Genomic DNA, 13,977 nt, shown 5'->3' on the forward strand with positions numbered 1-13,977 from the left:
CGGGCCAGGTGGTAGTAAGAAATCAGGGAGGTAAGGTAGGAGGGGGCAAGGCGATTGAGTGCTTTAATGTGAAGAGTTTCTTTTCGATGCAGAGGTAGATGGGCGACCTTTAGAGGTCCGGGGGGCATGGGGAAGCATGGACTGAAAGTTTTTAAAGACAAATGATCAGGGCGGCAGAGTGAGTGGAGACAGGAGGCGGGCCGGCGGGGTAGGCCAAGTGTTTGGATCGATGTGGTAGCGGTCCCACGTGAGGCAGGCGTCAGGGACTCCGTTCGCTCTCGTCCTCATTGCGTCGGGTCGATCCGGGGCCGCTGTCTCGCAGGCGCTGTGCAGCCTCCTCCGTCGCGACGCCTCCATCAACTTCAAGGCCAAAGGGAACAGCCTGGTGTCCGTGTTAGCCTGTAACCTCCTCATGGCCGCCTACGAAGAGGACGAGAACTGGCCGGAGATCTTCGTGAAGGTGAATCTCAGTTCGGCCCGCAGGAAGAGCCGAGGGCGGCACTGGGGCAGAAGGGGTGAGAGTGACTCGGGGCGAGGTGGCGAAGCGGGCCGCTTCCCGCGGCTGCGCGTTGGCATTCTCCAGGGTGCTGCCTTTCAGTTCGCCAGTGGAAAGGAAGTGAGTTCTTCCTCCTGCAGGCTCTGCTTCCCATTCTGACCTCAAGTCATCGTCCTCCGCTTTCGCCGCCTCGAGCAGGTTTACATCGAAGATTCTTTGGGGGAGCGGATCTGGGTGGACAGCCCGCACTGCAAGACATTTGTGGACAACATCCAGACGGCGTTCGGCACCAAGATGCCCCCCAAGAGCATGTTGCTGCAGGGGGAAGTGGGGCGCGGTGGAGGCGACCTCAGTGCAGGTAGGAAGATGGCCCCTCCCGTGGGCGCTCCTCACCCCCTCCTCCCTTAATCAATCAATCAATCAATCGTATTTATTGAGCGCTTACTGTGTGCAGAGCACTGTACTAAGCGCTTGGGAAGTACACGTTGGCAACATATAGAGACAGTCCCTACCCAACAGTGGGCTCACAGTCTAAAAGGGGGAGACAGAGAACAAAACCAAACATACTAACAAAGTAAAATAAATAGAATAGATATGTACAAGTAAAATAAATAAATAAATAGAGTAATAAATATGTACAAACATATATACATATATACAGGTGCTGTGGGGAAGGGAAGGAGGTAAGATGGGGGGTATGAAGAGGGGGACGAGGGGCAGAGGAAGGAAGGGGCTCAGTCTGGGAAGGCCTCCTGGAGGAGGTGAGCTCTCAGTAGGGCCTTGAAGGGAGGAAGAGAGCTAGCTTGGCGGATGGGCAGAGGGAGGGCATTCCAGGCCCGGGGGATGACGTGGGCCGGGGGTCGATGGTGGGACAGGTGAGAACGAGGTACGGTGAGGAGATTAGCAGTGGCGGAGCGGAGGGTGCGGACTGGGCTGTAGAAGGAGAGAAGGGAGGTGAGGTAGGAGGGGGCGAGGTGATGGACAGCCTTGAAGCCGAGGGTGAAGAGTTTCTGCCCGATGCGCAGATTGATTGGTAGCCACTGGAGATTTTTGAGGAGGGGAGTAACATGCCCAGAGCATTTCTGGACAAGGACAATCCGGGCAGCACTCTTCGCTCCCCCCAAGCCTTCCCGCGACCCCCTGCTCACATCGTCCCCTGGGCCTGAAGCTACCCACTCTCTTCCTCCCTCCCTCAACCCATCCACCAGACCGCAACCTTCCCCACCTTCAGAACTCTCCGATATTCCCACCTCCAACCAGCCTGTCCTTCCTAATTGTCCGTTCTCCAGTCCGCGGCCAAACTTACAGCCGATCTGTCTGTTTGTGGCCACCTTCCCCGTGCACCTTCGTTATCTCTACGTATGTCTCCCCGCCATTCCGGTGGAAGCTCCTCCTGGGCAGGGAGTGTGTCTTGTGCTTCTGTTGTACCTTCCAAGTCAGTCAGTCGTATTTATTGAGAGCTTACGGTGGGCAGAGCATTGAACTAAGCGCTTGAGAGAGTACAATACAGCAGTAAACAGAAACGTTCCCTGCCTGCCACAAGCATACAGTCTAGAACGAATCACTCAGGACAGTGCACTGCACTGAACAGGTGCTCAATAAATGCCGTGACTACTGCTGCTCCATAATCGTGGGGAGGGGAACCTAGAGGATTTAGCGGGGATGTTGCTTTTCAGACTGACGCAGGGCTACTCATTTGGCTGCGGGCTGAGGGTCGTGCTGTTGCTCGGGCGGGGGATTGTGTGCGGGTGGCTGGTTTGGAGGCTCAGGACCTTGTTCATCACAGGGAGCAGTCCTCACCCCTCCCTGACAGAGGAAGAGGACAGTCAGACCGAGCTGCTCATTGCCGAGGAGAAGCTGAGTCCAGAGCAGGAAGGTCAGCTGATGCCCAGGTAGGAGGAACTTTCTCCCTGCCACTACGGGTTTGAGAAGGGGGTGATCTAGGCCCCCTCATCCTTAAAGGTTCATATTCGGCTGGGGGTGGGAGGGGGCGAGAAGGCTTGGGGGGGGGGGGGCATCCTCTCGTTCTCCAGACCATGTGGGAAGAGCCTGGGCAGAACCACAGGATTTCCCCAAGTCCTATTGAGTAGAGCCACATGTGAGAGATGAGAGTATGAGCCTGGGAGCCGGGAGCCGCGGGGCCCGATCCCGGCTCCACCTCTTACCCGTCGTATGGCCTTGGGCAAGTCACTTTGCTTCTCTGGGCCTCAGGCTGGGAGCCCCATATGGTACAGGGATTGGGTCGGACCCGATCGTTTTGAATCTCCCCCAGCGCTTAGTACCGCACCTGGCACCTAGTGAGCGCTTGACAGATCCCACAGTCATATTGTTACTAAGCGGCCTGTATAGAGAAAAAGCTGGGGGGTCGGTCCAAACGCCTGGCCCCGGCAGGTACGATGACCTGGCCGAGAGCGTGGAGGAGTACGTCCTGGACATGCTGCGCGACCAGCTGAACCGCCGCCAGCCCATGGACAACGTGTCGAGGAACCTCCTGCGGCTCCTCACGGCCACCTGTGGCTACAAGGAAGTGCGGCTGATGGCCGTGCAGAGGCTAGAGATGTGGCTGCAGAACCCCAAGGCGAGAGGCCGGGCCGGGTTGGGGGCAGGAGGGGGAGCTTGCTCGACTCACCCCGGGGGTGATGAGGGCAAGGGCACAGGGGAACCGGTGGGGGGAAGGAGCTGGGGAAGGGGAGGCGTGGCTTTGATTGGCGATGCCTTCCGGTCCTCTCTGCAGCTGACCAGACCAGCCCAGGATCTGCTGATGTCCGTCTGCATGAACTGCAACACCCATGGCTCGGAGGACATGGAGGTCATTTCCAACCTGATCAAGATCCGCCTGAAGCCCAAAGTTCTCCTCAACCACTACATGCTGTGTGTCAGGTAGCCCACGGACTCGAAGGGAGAGACCAGCCGGAGGCGGGGGAGAGCGGGGTGGGGTGGGGCCACGCAAGGCCCCGGGAGGGGCCGTTGGGCCGCCCGGGCCTCATTCCCCACCGCCTGCCGGCTTTCCTTGTCCTAGGGAGCTCCTGAATGCCCACAGGGACAACCTGGGCACGATGGTCAAGTTTGTTGTTTTCAACGAACTGTCGAACGCAAGAAACCCCAACAATATGCAGATCCTTTACACTGTGCTGCAGCACAGTTCCGAGCTGGCTCCAAAGGTACGGGACGGACGCGGCTCCGTTGGCGGGCTTTCTGAGTGGGGCGGACAAGGAGTCGTACGGTTCCGTTGGGCGCTAGCGGCAGCGTTTCTGCCCAGCTATGAGAAGCAGCGTTGCTGGAGATGGGCCGTACGAGGTTACAGTCTGAAGGGATAGAGAGTGATAGCCAGGCAATGCCACTACTGCCGTTGCTGTTAGTATTTAGTATTCAGTAAAGATTGTTCATGAGGATTGCGGATGTTAAAAGAGCCTGTTTGTGTTTGCATCCGTGTGTGCCGGGGCCGCAGTTCCTAGCGATGGTGTTCCAGGACCTGCTGACTAATAAGGACGATTACCTCCGGGCTTCCCGGGCCCTGCTCCGGGAGATCATCAAGCAGACCAAGCATGAGATTAACTTCCAGGCCTTCTGCCTGGGGCTCATGCAGGAACGGAAGGAGCCGCAGTACCTGGACATGGAGTTCAAGGTACCACCCCCTGCCTCTTCTCCCATTTCCCCCTTTCGGTGTCAGCGTTTGGTTGCAATTCAGAGGCACCCCTTCCTGGTTTTTTTCCTCCGTGGTGAAAGTCAGGTTACTTTGATTTCTTTTTAAGCCCTGCCCGCTCCGTATGCCCCCTCCCCTTTGCTGGAAATCATGCCTGTCCGCCCTTCCCCATCTCGAGAAATGGAGTGTTTTTGTTACTAACTCTCATAGCTCTAGTTGGAGTCTCTGCATCCCCATCTCTCTCGTGGCGTACGTCCCCCGGGGATGAAGGCCGTCCTGGGCCGGCCGAGGCAGCACGCAGAGAGAGACCTCCGTGTCCTCTAGTGGCTCTCTATCTCGGGTAACGGTAGATGACCTGAGCCAGCTGAGGCTGCACGGCAGAGAGGGATCTGTAAAGTGGGGAGTAAATCCTCCTCCCTCCTAGCTCGATTGCGGGCCCCACGTGGGACAGGGATTGCATCCAACCTGATAATCTTATGTCTATTCCAGTGATAGAACAATGCTTGGCACATTGTAAAGGCTTAACGGGTATAATTTTTATTGCCCGGGAATATTCAGCTGTTGGGGTTGACAGCCACAGAGCGCGTTGCCATTTGATTGCAGGAGCGCTTTGTGATCCACATAACTGACTTGCTGGCCGTGTCAATGATGCTGGGGATAACAGCCCAAGTGAAGGAAGCCGGGATCGCGTGGGACAAAGGCGAGAAAAAGAGTAAGCCCCAGAGAGTTGACATCTTCGGGAGACTGTGCGGGCCGAGCTCAGCTTCTGCCGGGGAAGAGGAGACGTGGCAGCCAGTCCGGAAGGCTCATGGGATGCCTCTCTTGAGCTTTCCCAGGGGAAGCAAAATGTGCTGGGCCAGAGTGAGAGCATGGTGAAATTTAGAGTTTTAGGTGGTGATGAGGCCAAGAGGTGGTCACAAACAACGGGGAAGGCTCGGAACCCTCTTTATGGTAGTTCACCCTGGCCGATCCAGAGGTTAATGGAACTGCTGCAGCTGTTTGGTTATTGGGAGCTTTGTTTATCCAGTTTGTCAGTCACCTCCCTTCAGCCATCCAACTGTGGTGCATTTCAGTTCTTTGGGAACGAGCACCTCTGTCTAAGAGAGGGAAGAGGAAAACGGAGGAGGTTAAATTAAAGTCAGTCCTTTGAACACAAGACTGAGAGGGAGGAGACTGGGTTGTGATCCCAGCCCCGTCCCTGGCCTGTTATGTGACCGTGGGTGAGTCATTTAACTTTATGCTTCAGTTTCCTCAGACTGTAAGCTTGTTGTGGGCAGGTGTCTACCAACTCTTTTCATTCATTCAATCATATTTATTGAGCGCTTACTGTGTGCAGAGCACTGTACTAAGCGCTTGGGAAGTACAAGTTGGCAGCACATAGAGACGGTCCCTAGCCAACAACGGGCTCACAGTCTAGAAGGGGGAGACAGACAACAAAACAAAACATGGAGACAGGTGTCGAAATCGTCAGAACAAATAGAATTAAAGCTCTATGCACATCATTAACAAAATAAATAGAATAGTAAATATGTACAAGTTAAATAGAGTAATCTGTACAAACATATACAAGTGCTGTGGGGAGGGAAAGGGGGTAGGGCAGTGGGGGACGGGGAGGAGGAGAGGTATTGTACTCTCCCGAGCTCTTAATACACTGTTCTGCACACAGTAAGTGCTCAATAAATACTATTGACTGATTCATTCCTCATATGTACAAGGGGATTCAATACCTGTTCTCGTTCCCACGTAAACTGGAAGCTCCAGGAGGGACCAGGGTTATATCGGATCTGTTGATCTTGTACCGACTCCAGAGCTGAGGACAGTGCGTGGCCCAGACTAAGCTCTTGATTGGTGAACAGATCCCAGAATGAGTATTATTATTGCTATTAAATTCATTACTGGTGCTGGTAGGGGAGAAGGTTGGTCCTGTTGCCAGTCCCTCCCCACAGTAAAAAATGTTCACATTATAGTATGCAAGGCCAGACCAACCCCGAACACAGTGCTCTGCACATAGTAAGCGCTCAATAAATACGATTGATGATGATGATGCATGCAACCTTTTCTTTGTGAACTGCATCAGTTCCTGTCCAGCTGCATAGTGCCAGAGCACAGTCCCTCTTTCCCTCTCTGAAAATTCTCGCAAAACCCTGTGTTATGGGAGAACTGACTGCACCCGCTGAAATGAAGTTTTCTTGATGATTTGGTTTATCCCTGGGTAGTGTGGATGAGTGATTGAGGGTCTACTGAAGCAGGCTGAGGCTAGCACTTTGGTGTTCCTGGGCACGCAGGTGTTTTGGGGCTGCTTTTGGGGGAGGGAAGAGGGGTCTGAACGGGAGCAACCAATAGTTCCACACTGTGGCCCCCTTCTGCCCCTTCTTCCTGATCAAGGCTGGCAGACATTGGGTCAGAGAGAGAGCGGGCAATCTAACACAGTCCCCAGCTCGATCTGAGGAGGGCGGGGTGCAAGGAGCGAAAACGACAGGGTTGAAAATAGTTTAAACTCTCCTGCCTGGAACATCTTCTGTTGATTTCTTTCTGTTGGAAATGCAGGCCGGTCCACTTGTGGGCTTGTCTTGCCCCTGGGCAGAGTTTGCTGATTCCGCCACGTGTCTCTCCCGTCACCTGAGCAATGTGGAAGTACCACGTGGGCAGCCGGGCACCAGCTCCGTGGTTCCCTCACCAGCGAGTAGCCGAGCCACCGGATTTCCCAGTCAGTGGACTGTCATTTTTAGTGGCAGCCATAAGGCCCGTAGGCCGCCCTCTTCTCTCCTGGTCTCCCCTGCCCTCCTTAATGGCGTCGTTTGTTTCAGATCTGGAGGTGCTGCGCTCATTCCAGAACCAGATTGCCGCTATCCAGCGGGATGCCGTCTGGTGGCTTCACACGGTTGTGCCGTCCATCAGCAAGCTGGCACCTAAGGACTACGTTCACTGGTATGGATCTTAGAGATGGATAGACTTATCCCAATTAAAAGCGCCTCGGAGAAAGCGCTAGTCCCTCCTCTCCCTTACCGACCCTGGAGGCGGAGCGTGTAATCTGTCCAGTAAAAAGTTATGGCAAGGAGAAGGGTTGACTCGGGATGAAAAGGACTCCCCCCTCTTCACTAATGGGGGATGGATTCATTAATCCCTGTGGATAGCTGTCAGTGACCCCCGTCCTCTGGAAGAGTGGCTGTGTGGTCTCTGCTTCCGTGTTGGAGCTTTACACAGAGCTGGACCATTCCCGGAACAGCTGGTGAACGAGAGGAGAAGTCAGGATTGTGTCGTCCATTTGTCTGGTTTGCAGCCAAGTTTTACGGTCAGAGTTCCCTTGCAGAGGAACAGTATTTAAGCAACTCCTCATTACCCGGGCTGTTGTCCCCTTCCATGTATCGAGTGCCCACCGGGCTCCGTTCTGGCTTTGACCTACTCCCCTATGTTTCTTGTGGCTCCGAATCCCACAAAGGCGGCAGCTGTCCCCAGCCTTTGGCAGGGTCACCCAAACCCCTCTATCCTTGGAGGGGGGACAGGGCAGGAGCTTTGGGCCTTTTGATTTCCGAGGTTTTCTTTTCTCTCCCCAGCCTCCACAAGGTGCTGTTTACCGAGCAGCCAGAGACTTACTACAAGTGGGATAATTGGCCCCCTGAAAGTGACCGCAAGTATGCCCCCAGCCCTGACCCACTTCTGAGGCCATCTGGGTATCTGTCTGCCTGCTTGTCTGTGAGTGTGGGCCAACGGGGCCGCCCTGACAGCCCCCCTGCACCTCCTCTCTTTTCAGTTTCTTTCTGCGCCTTTGCTCAGAGGTGCCAATCCTGGAAGATACGCTCATGCGTATCTTGGTGATCGGGCTGTCCCGGGAGCTCCCGCTGGGGCCTGCGGACGCCATGGAACTCGCCGACCATCTGGTGAAGCGAGCTGCAGCCGTGCAGGCTGACGGTAACGTTCTCTCGGGGCCGCCTGCCCATCGCCTTGCCCCTCACCCCCTTTAGCGGAACGGTTCTGTGAGCATCCCTGCGGAGAGAGATCCCTCGAGGACTCCAGCGGTCCTGCTCGGCTGATGCTCCAGCACCGCTGGCAGTCTGCCCCTTTCCTGAATTTCAGCCCCATCATTGCACTTCCCACCAGCTTCTTCCTTCTGCCCGTGAGCTTCCTGCCCCTGTACCCAGTCCTACGGCAGGGGTGCGGTCGAGGCAAGGATGTCATGTCCTTTCCTTGACCCCTGCATCCCTTTGTGTCGCTGTACCCTCTGTTTGTCTCTTGGCTTTAAGATGTGGAGGTTCTCAGGGTGGAGAGGATTCAGCTGATCGACGCTGTCCTGAATCTGTGCACCTACCACCATCCGGAGAACATCCAGCTCCCACCAGGGTAAGGGCCTGGTCTGATCGGCCTGGGCCGCCTTCCCCCTCCCCGTTTCCTCCTGACACCCGGGTCTGGCAGGCACTGGGATTTGGTCATCCAACGGGGAACCCGTCCCACGAGGTTGCTTCCCGGGAGCCCCATAGACCGGAGGAGGCCCCGGGCCGGAACTCCCCACGGCCCTCCGCTTGGTCTCTCCAAACCTTGGATTCCCCTTCTGGAAAATAGAGAGAAAGGCGTGACTCCCGGGGCTTGTGGGAGAGCCAAGAGAAGCAGTAGCTGCTTGAAGACACTTTGGAAGAAAAAAGCTCTGTTCTCTTCCAGCAGCTTATTTGAGGGAGCTGTGTCTGCAGTCTTCCTCTCAGCTACTTGTCGGTCCCAGGAGGCAGGGAAGTTGGGTGATTTCTTGGTGCCAAGTGGCAGGTGGTCTTACTCGGTAGCCACTCCGGGTCGGGGTGCCCTCTGCGTGTGGCTTCACTGCCCCCATGAATGACTCTTGCAGATACCAGCCTCCAAACCTCGCCATTTCCACGCTCTACTGGAAGGCTTGGCCCCTCTTGCTCGTGGTGGCTGCTTTTAACCCTGAAAACATAGGTGAGTGGACCTGACGGGACACATTCTGAGCCCCCGACTTCTGTACTCCAACGTCTTGGTCATCTGTGGGTGAGAGGGTGGGCCCCAACCAGGGTGCCATTGTCATCTCCTCTAGAGTGTCTAGATGGGGCGTGGATAAAAGAAAAGAGCCAAAAGTACTGTCTACATTTCGAATGTTAAGTGCCTGGGGGGTTAAACGTTGGGGCTGGCACACCACCAACCCCTCCAGCGCCAACTCCCGCCTTCCCATTCCATCTCCGGCAGCTGACGATTGTCGTCTTCTTTTAGGGTTGGCAGCCTGGGAAGAGTATCCCACGCTGAAGATGCTCATGGAAATGGTCATGACAAAGTGAGTGAGTCCCTCTGAGGTTTCACTTTCAAAATCCAGAAGAACTGGCACAGCTGTTATCCCTCTCTTGCCCTCACTTTGGAATCTGGGGGCCAGGGAGGGAAGGTGCAGCTGCAAACCAGCCGATGGGCTCGTGGGCAATACCTGCCAGGGCCGAGCTGAGGGAGAAGAAGCAGACCCCAGACCCCACCACCACAGGGCAGGGAGCAGGATGGGATCTTCCTTGGCTAAAGGGAGGGAGGGACTGAGGGCTCTTCTAAAAGGTTCAGCTCTGGCTCATGGGGAGGTCGTTCCGGAGGGCTCTGTGGATGCTCTGTTGACGGCTCGGAGCTGTGTGTGAGTGCACTGTCCTCTGATGAGTTTTGACCCTCCGTGACCTCCCACGCCGTCTCTGCTGGGACTTGGGATTGGACGGCGAGTGAGGTACGCATTCCTTCTAATTTGATTCCCCAGTAATTACTCATATCCCCCCTGCACCCTGACGGACGAGGAGACTCGGACAGAGATGATTAACCGGGAGCTCCAGATCTCTCAGAGGGAGAAGCAGGAGATTCTGGCATTTGAGGGGCATCTGGCCGCCGCATCGACCAAGCAGACCATCACGGAGAGTAGCAGCCTCCTCCTGTCTCAGCTTACCAGCCTGGACCCCCAGTAAGGAGTTCTGCTTAGGGCTGGGCCTTTCCCCGTCTTTATCCAAGACCTCACACCCCACTTGAAATCCACCCCGCCCCAGGAGGGGAGCGAGTCAGGATCGAAAAAGGAAGGATGGTATGGCGGGGTGGAGGAAGGGTCACGTGAGGGCCAAGAGGTAGTCCCTCAGAGCTGGGAGGACAAGTGGATGGACCCCTCGCTTCCTTCTTCAGGTGGGATTCCTTTTTCCTGGGCCCTGGGGAGGTCGACGTGGGGGTTTCTGGGTCTGAGTGTGCCTGTCCCACGTGTATTTTTCAGAGGCTCTCCTCGCAGACCCCCGCCTCACGTCCTGGAGCAAGTGAAGGGCCTGAACCAGTCTCTCCGCCTCGGTCACCTCCTGTGTCGTAGTCGCAACCCAGACTTCCTGCTCAACATCATCCAGCGACAGGTGGGGGACTGGGATACCTCCCCTGCGCCTCTGTCCCGACGGCAAAGCCCATGCTCATGTCCGAGAAGCAGTGGGCCCTCGGGGACCGGGAACCTGGTGTGGGAATTGGGAGTGGAGCCGGAGATGAGCTGGGAAGAAGGAAGGGGAAGTGATTTAGCTGGAGAAGAAGAAAGGCGCAAAATCCTCTTTCCTAGCCTACCTCTGGCATCGCTTTCCAATCCCACTCCAGGTTCCCGGCCGCCTGCCATTTCATCGTTAGAGTCGTCGTCCTTTATTGAGTGCCTACGCTGTGCATGGCACTATGTACTGGATGCTAGAGGATTACAATGGACCAAAGACACCCAGTTCATAATTTAAATAGATGAGACTAGCATAATAAAAAAGCACAAACACAAGGGAGAGTGTCTCTCCACACACTAAACTTAAGAAGACAAGTAGCACAGTGCTGAGTGAGGAGTGTTGGGAGATCTTTCTTCCTCTCTCCCCTCCCTTCTGTTAGATGGTACCCTTCCTGAGGGCAGAGATCGCGTCCACAACCTCTGTTGCTCTCTCCTAAGTGCTCAGCCCAGTGCTCTGCACACAGTAGGCTTATCAGTAGGTACCATTGATTGACTTATGGACTGACTGAAGGAATGGGGAAGAAGGAATTAGTGATGGATGGGGGAACATTGCCTTTCAGTTGAGGAAGTCTCCATGGAGCAGGTAAGCTCTGGGTTAACTCTACAGGTTGGAAGAGGTAAGATTGGATATTTGGCTTTTCTCTCCCTCCGGCCTTCCTCAGGCCTCTTCCCAGTCCATGCCATGGCTAGCCGACCTGGTCCAGTCCAGCGAGGGTTCGTTGGACGTGCTCCCGGTACAGTGTCTGTGTGAATTCTTGTTGCACGATGCGGCTGATGATGCCACCTCTGGGGAGGAGGAGGACGAAGGAGAGAGCAAAGAGCAGCGAGCCAAGAAACGCCAGGTCAGTGCTCCCTCGCACGGAAACTCGGCCCCCGGCCGAACCTTGCAACCCCGCCCCACCATCCCCGCTCTTGAAGCCACCTCTCCTGTCCCCGCAGAGGCAGCAGAAGCAGCGGCAACTGCTGGGTCGCCTCCAGGACCTGCTGCTGGGTCCCAAGGCTGATGAGCAGACCACGTGCGAGGTGCTGGATTACTTCCTGCGTCGCCTCAGCTCCTCCCAAGTGGCATCCCGGGTGCTGGCTATGAAGGTAAGACCCCTTCCCTGGGGGTGTCGCACCTTCCATCTGAAGGCCCAGCTCACTGAAGCGGGAACTAGTCATTCTGACAGGCAAACACGTTATACTCTCCCTGTGGTCGCCCTTTAACTAAGGCCTCCTCTTAGCCTGCTGGCCCCCATGGAGGTAGGCCAGTGAACCTTCAGTCCCACTCATTAAGAGTTGGGTCTTGTCCTGGGAGGGTTGGCATTGGTTCCATGGCTATTTCCAGGCCTGGTATAATAGACTTAGATGCCTTTATTTCTGAGCCATTTGAGATGCCACATCCTAGCTGTCTTGGTTGTTCCCTTAGGAGGGAGCATAGCCTAGTTAGTGCTAGAGCGCGAGCCTGGGAATTGGTCGTCCCACCTCCTCCACTTTTTCGCTGTATGACCTTGGGGGAGTCATTTAACTGCCCTGGGCCTTGGTTTCCCCATCTGGAAAATGGGGAAGAAATACCTGCTTTTCCTTCTTTATAGACAGTGGGCCCCGTGGGTGACAGGAACCCTGATCTGATTGGTTTGATATCTATCCCTGGGTTTAGCCCAGTATCTGGCCCATAGTAAGTGAGCATCGTCCTTGTTGTTGTTATTGTTAGTGGTAGTATTTTTGCTCCTTCATGGTAGTAGCTTTGATAGGGTGCACTTCTCCCCTGTGTTGCTGTGGCCCAGTGCTCCTTTTTGGTCACAGGTTTCCTCAACACAGGCTGAGCCCCTTTGGAGCCCACCATTGTTACTACCACCCCACTCCCCTGCCTCCCTCCTCCTGCTAGAGGTCTGCATTATCAGTCGTGGAATTTATGTGGTGCTTATTGGATGGCAAGTACTGGGCTGAGTCCTGGGGTAGTCATACAGGCCTTAACTATCTTAAGAGGCAAGGAGGGGAGTTATTTTTCCACCATTTTTTTTTTTTTTTAAAACAGATGAGGGTACTGGGGCGACAGAGAGGTGAAGGGACTTGGTCGAAGTCAGCAGCAGGCCGGGAGAGAACTGGGAGGAGGCCCTGGATCTCCTGACTCCCAGTTCCAGGCCGTGCTGCATCAGGGAAGAGGATGGGAGTGGGAGAGGTATCCCCAGACCAACCTCTAGCCTTGGTTGGCCTGAAGTATCCCAGTAGCTTGGGTGCACACGCCTTGGGTAATCAGAAGGCAAAGGGCCTCTCACCATGGTTTCCCAGGTCTAGTGTGGCACGTCAACGGAGAACCTGGCCCTGTCCTGGGGAGGACTTGCTAATTTGATATCGTGTTACTTGACTGATTGATTAGGTTCTAACCAGATTCATCTAGTGTTGTCCAGAGCACACTTCCCGAGCGCTGATCCTCCGGAAAAGTTCTCCCCCCGGGAGGGTGCTCCTTATCCACAGCGGTCGTTCTTGTGTTTCCTGCTACAGGGGCTTTCCCTGGTGCTGTCAGAGGGTGGCCTGCGGGACGGAGAGGAGAAAGACCATCCCATGGAGGAGGACTCCGGGGACTCGGAATTGTTGCAGGGCTACCAGTGGCTGCTCAGAGATCTGCCCAGGCTGCCGCTCTTTGACAGCGTGAGGGCATCGACTGCCCTGGCCCTACAGCAGGTGAGTGGGCCAGGACCGGGGCCTGGGTGGAGGAGGAAGGGAAAGAAGAGAAGAAGGTAGGAAGAGGCCACAGCTCTCCTCTCACCTGGATTAGCCTGGAGCAAACAGCAGGGCGCAGCGGGGCAAGAGAGAAAGGAAGGCAAAATGGGCGTGTGATGGGTTTGGGGAAAATTTTTATTTTTTAGGCTATCCACATGGAGACCGACCCTCAAACCATCAGTGCCTACTTGGTGTACCTGTCCCAGCACGCCCCAGTGGAGGAACAGGGCCAGCACAATGACCTCGCTCTGGTGAGCCGGGGGCGACTTGCTCCAGGTTTCTTGTTCTTTCAACCCATGCATTCAGTTTAAGGGTCGACCCCAGGCCAGCTCCCACCTGTCCCTCTGAAGACACGAGCTCTCGCTCTAGTTTCTTCTCTAAGACAACCCAGAGCAGTCAGTGACCTGTTCCGCCTTCAAAGGTGGAAGGGGCTGCTCTGTTACTGAAGCTCGTAGGGCAACAGTGAGTCCTTCAGGGAGAAAACCTACGCTCAGGTGAGGGAATTCGAGGCTAGGGCTCCGGCAGCGGTACTTGGGGATCTAGGATTGCAGGGCTATCTTGGAACCGTCTCAAATATAGCTTCGACGTGCAGAAATAATGGTATTCCCGTCTGTTGCGGCAAATTATCATGTGCCCCAACTTTTCAATGTGATATCTGTTATTTAA

The 13,977-nt window shown here is 55.3% G+C and overlaps 1 protein-coding gene across 4 annotated transcripts in view; it reads left to right on the top strand.

Moving 5' to 3' along the window:
* INTS1 (integrator complex subunit 1) overlaps nucleotides 1–13,977 on the top strand; it is a 37,935-nt gene that overhangs the window by 3,077 nt on the left and 20,881 nt on the right. For 3 of the 4 annotated variants that reach the window (XM_038762508.1, XM_038762509.1, XM_038762510.1), the window contains 20 exons: nucleotides 323–460; nucleotides 695–854; nucleotides 2,283–2,388; nucleotides 2,888–3,074; nucleotides 3,231–3,376; nucleotides 3,516–3,657; nucleotides 3,945–4,121; nucleotides 4,743–4,851; nucleotides 6,947–7,067; nucleotides 7,694–7,771; nucleotides 7,891–8,048; nucleotides 8,381–8,477; nucleotides 8,971–9,062; nucleotides 9,351–9,411; nucleotides 9,865–10,062; nucleotides 10,360–10,489; nucleotides 11,271–11,450; nucleotides 11,548–11,697; nucleotides 13,093–13,272; nucleotides 13,458–13,562. In XM_038762508.1, coding sequence (XP_038618436.1) covers nucleotides 323–460; nucleotides 695–854; nucleotides 2,283–2,388; nucleotides 2,888–3,074; nucleotides 3,231–3,376; nucleotides 3,516–3,657; nucleotides 3,945–4,121; nucleotides 4,743–4,851; nucleotides 6,947–7,067; nucleotides 7,694–7,771; nucleotides 7,891–8,048; nucleotides 8,381–8,477; nucleotides 8,971–9,062; nucleotides 9,351–9,411; nucleotides 9,865–10,062; nucleotides 10,360–10,489; nucleotides 11,271–11,450; nucleotides 11,548–11,697; nucleotides 13,093–13,272; nucleotides 13,458–13,562 — 2,715 coding nt within the window. The remainder of the gene's footprint in view (nucleotides 1–322; nucleotides 461–694; nucleotides 855–2,282; nucleotides 2,389–2,887; nucleotides 3,075–3,230; nucleotides 3,377–3,515; nucleotides 3,658–3,944; nucleotides 4,122–4,742; nucleotides 4,852–6,946; nucleotides 7,068–7,693; nucleotides 7,772–7,890; nucleotides 8,049–8,380; nucleotides 8,478–8,970; nucleotides 9,063–9,350; nucleotides 9,412–9,864; nucleotides 10,063–10,359; nucleotides 10,490–11,270; nucleotides 11,451–11,547; nucleotides 11,698–13,092; nucleotides 13,273–13,457; nucleotides 13,563–13,977) is intronic. The other variant, XM_038762512.1, reaches the window with a different exon arrangement.

The sequence above is a fragment of the Tachyglossus aculeatus genome, chromosome 21, assembly GCF_015852505.1.
Source record: "Tachyglossus aculeatus isolate mTacAcu1 chromosome 21, mTacAcu1.pri, whole genome shotgun sequence".
Classification (NCBI taxonomy): Eukaryota; Metazoa; Chordata; class Mammalia; order Monotremata; family Tachyglossidae; genus Tachyglossus; species Tachyglossus aculeatus.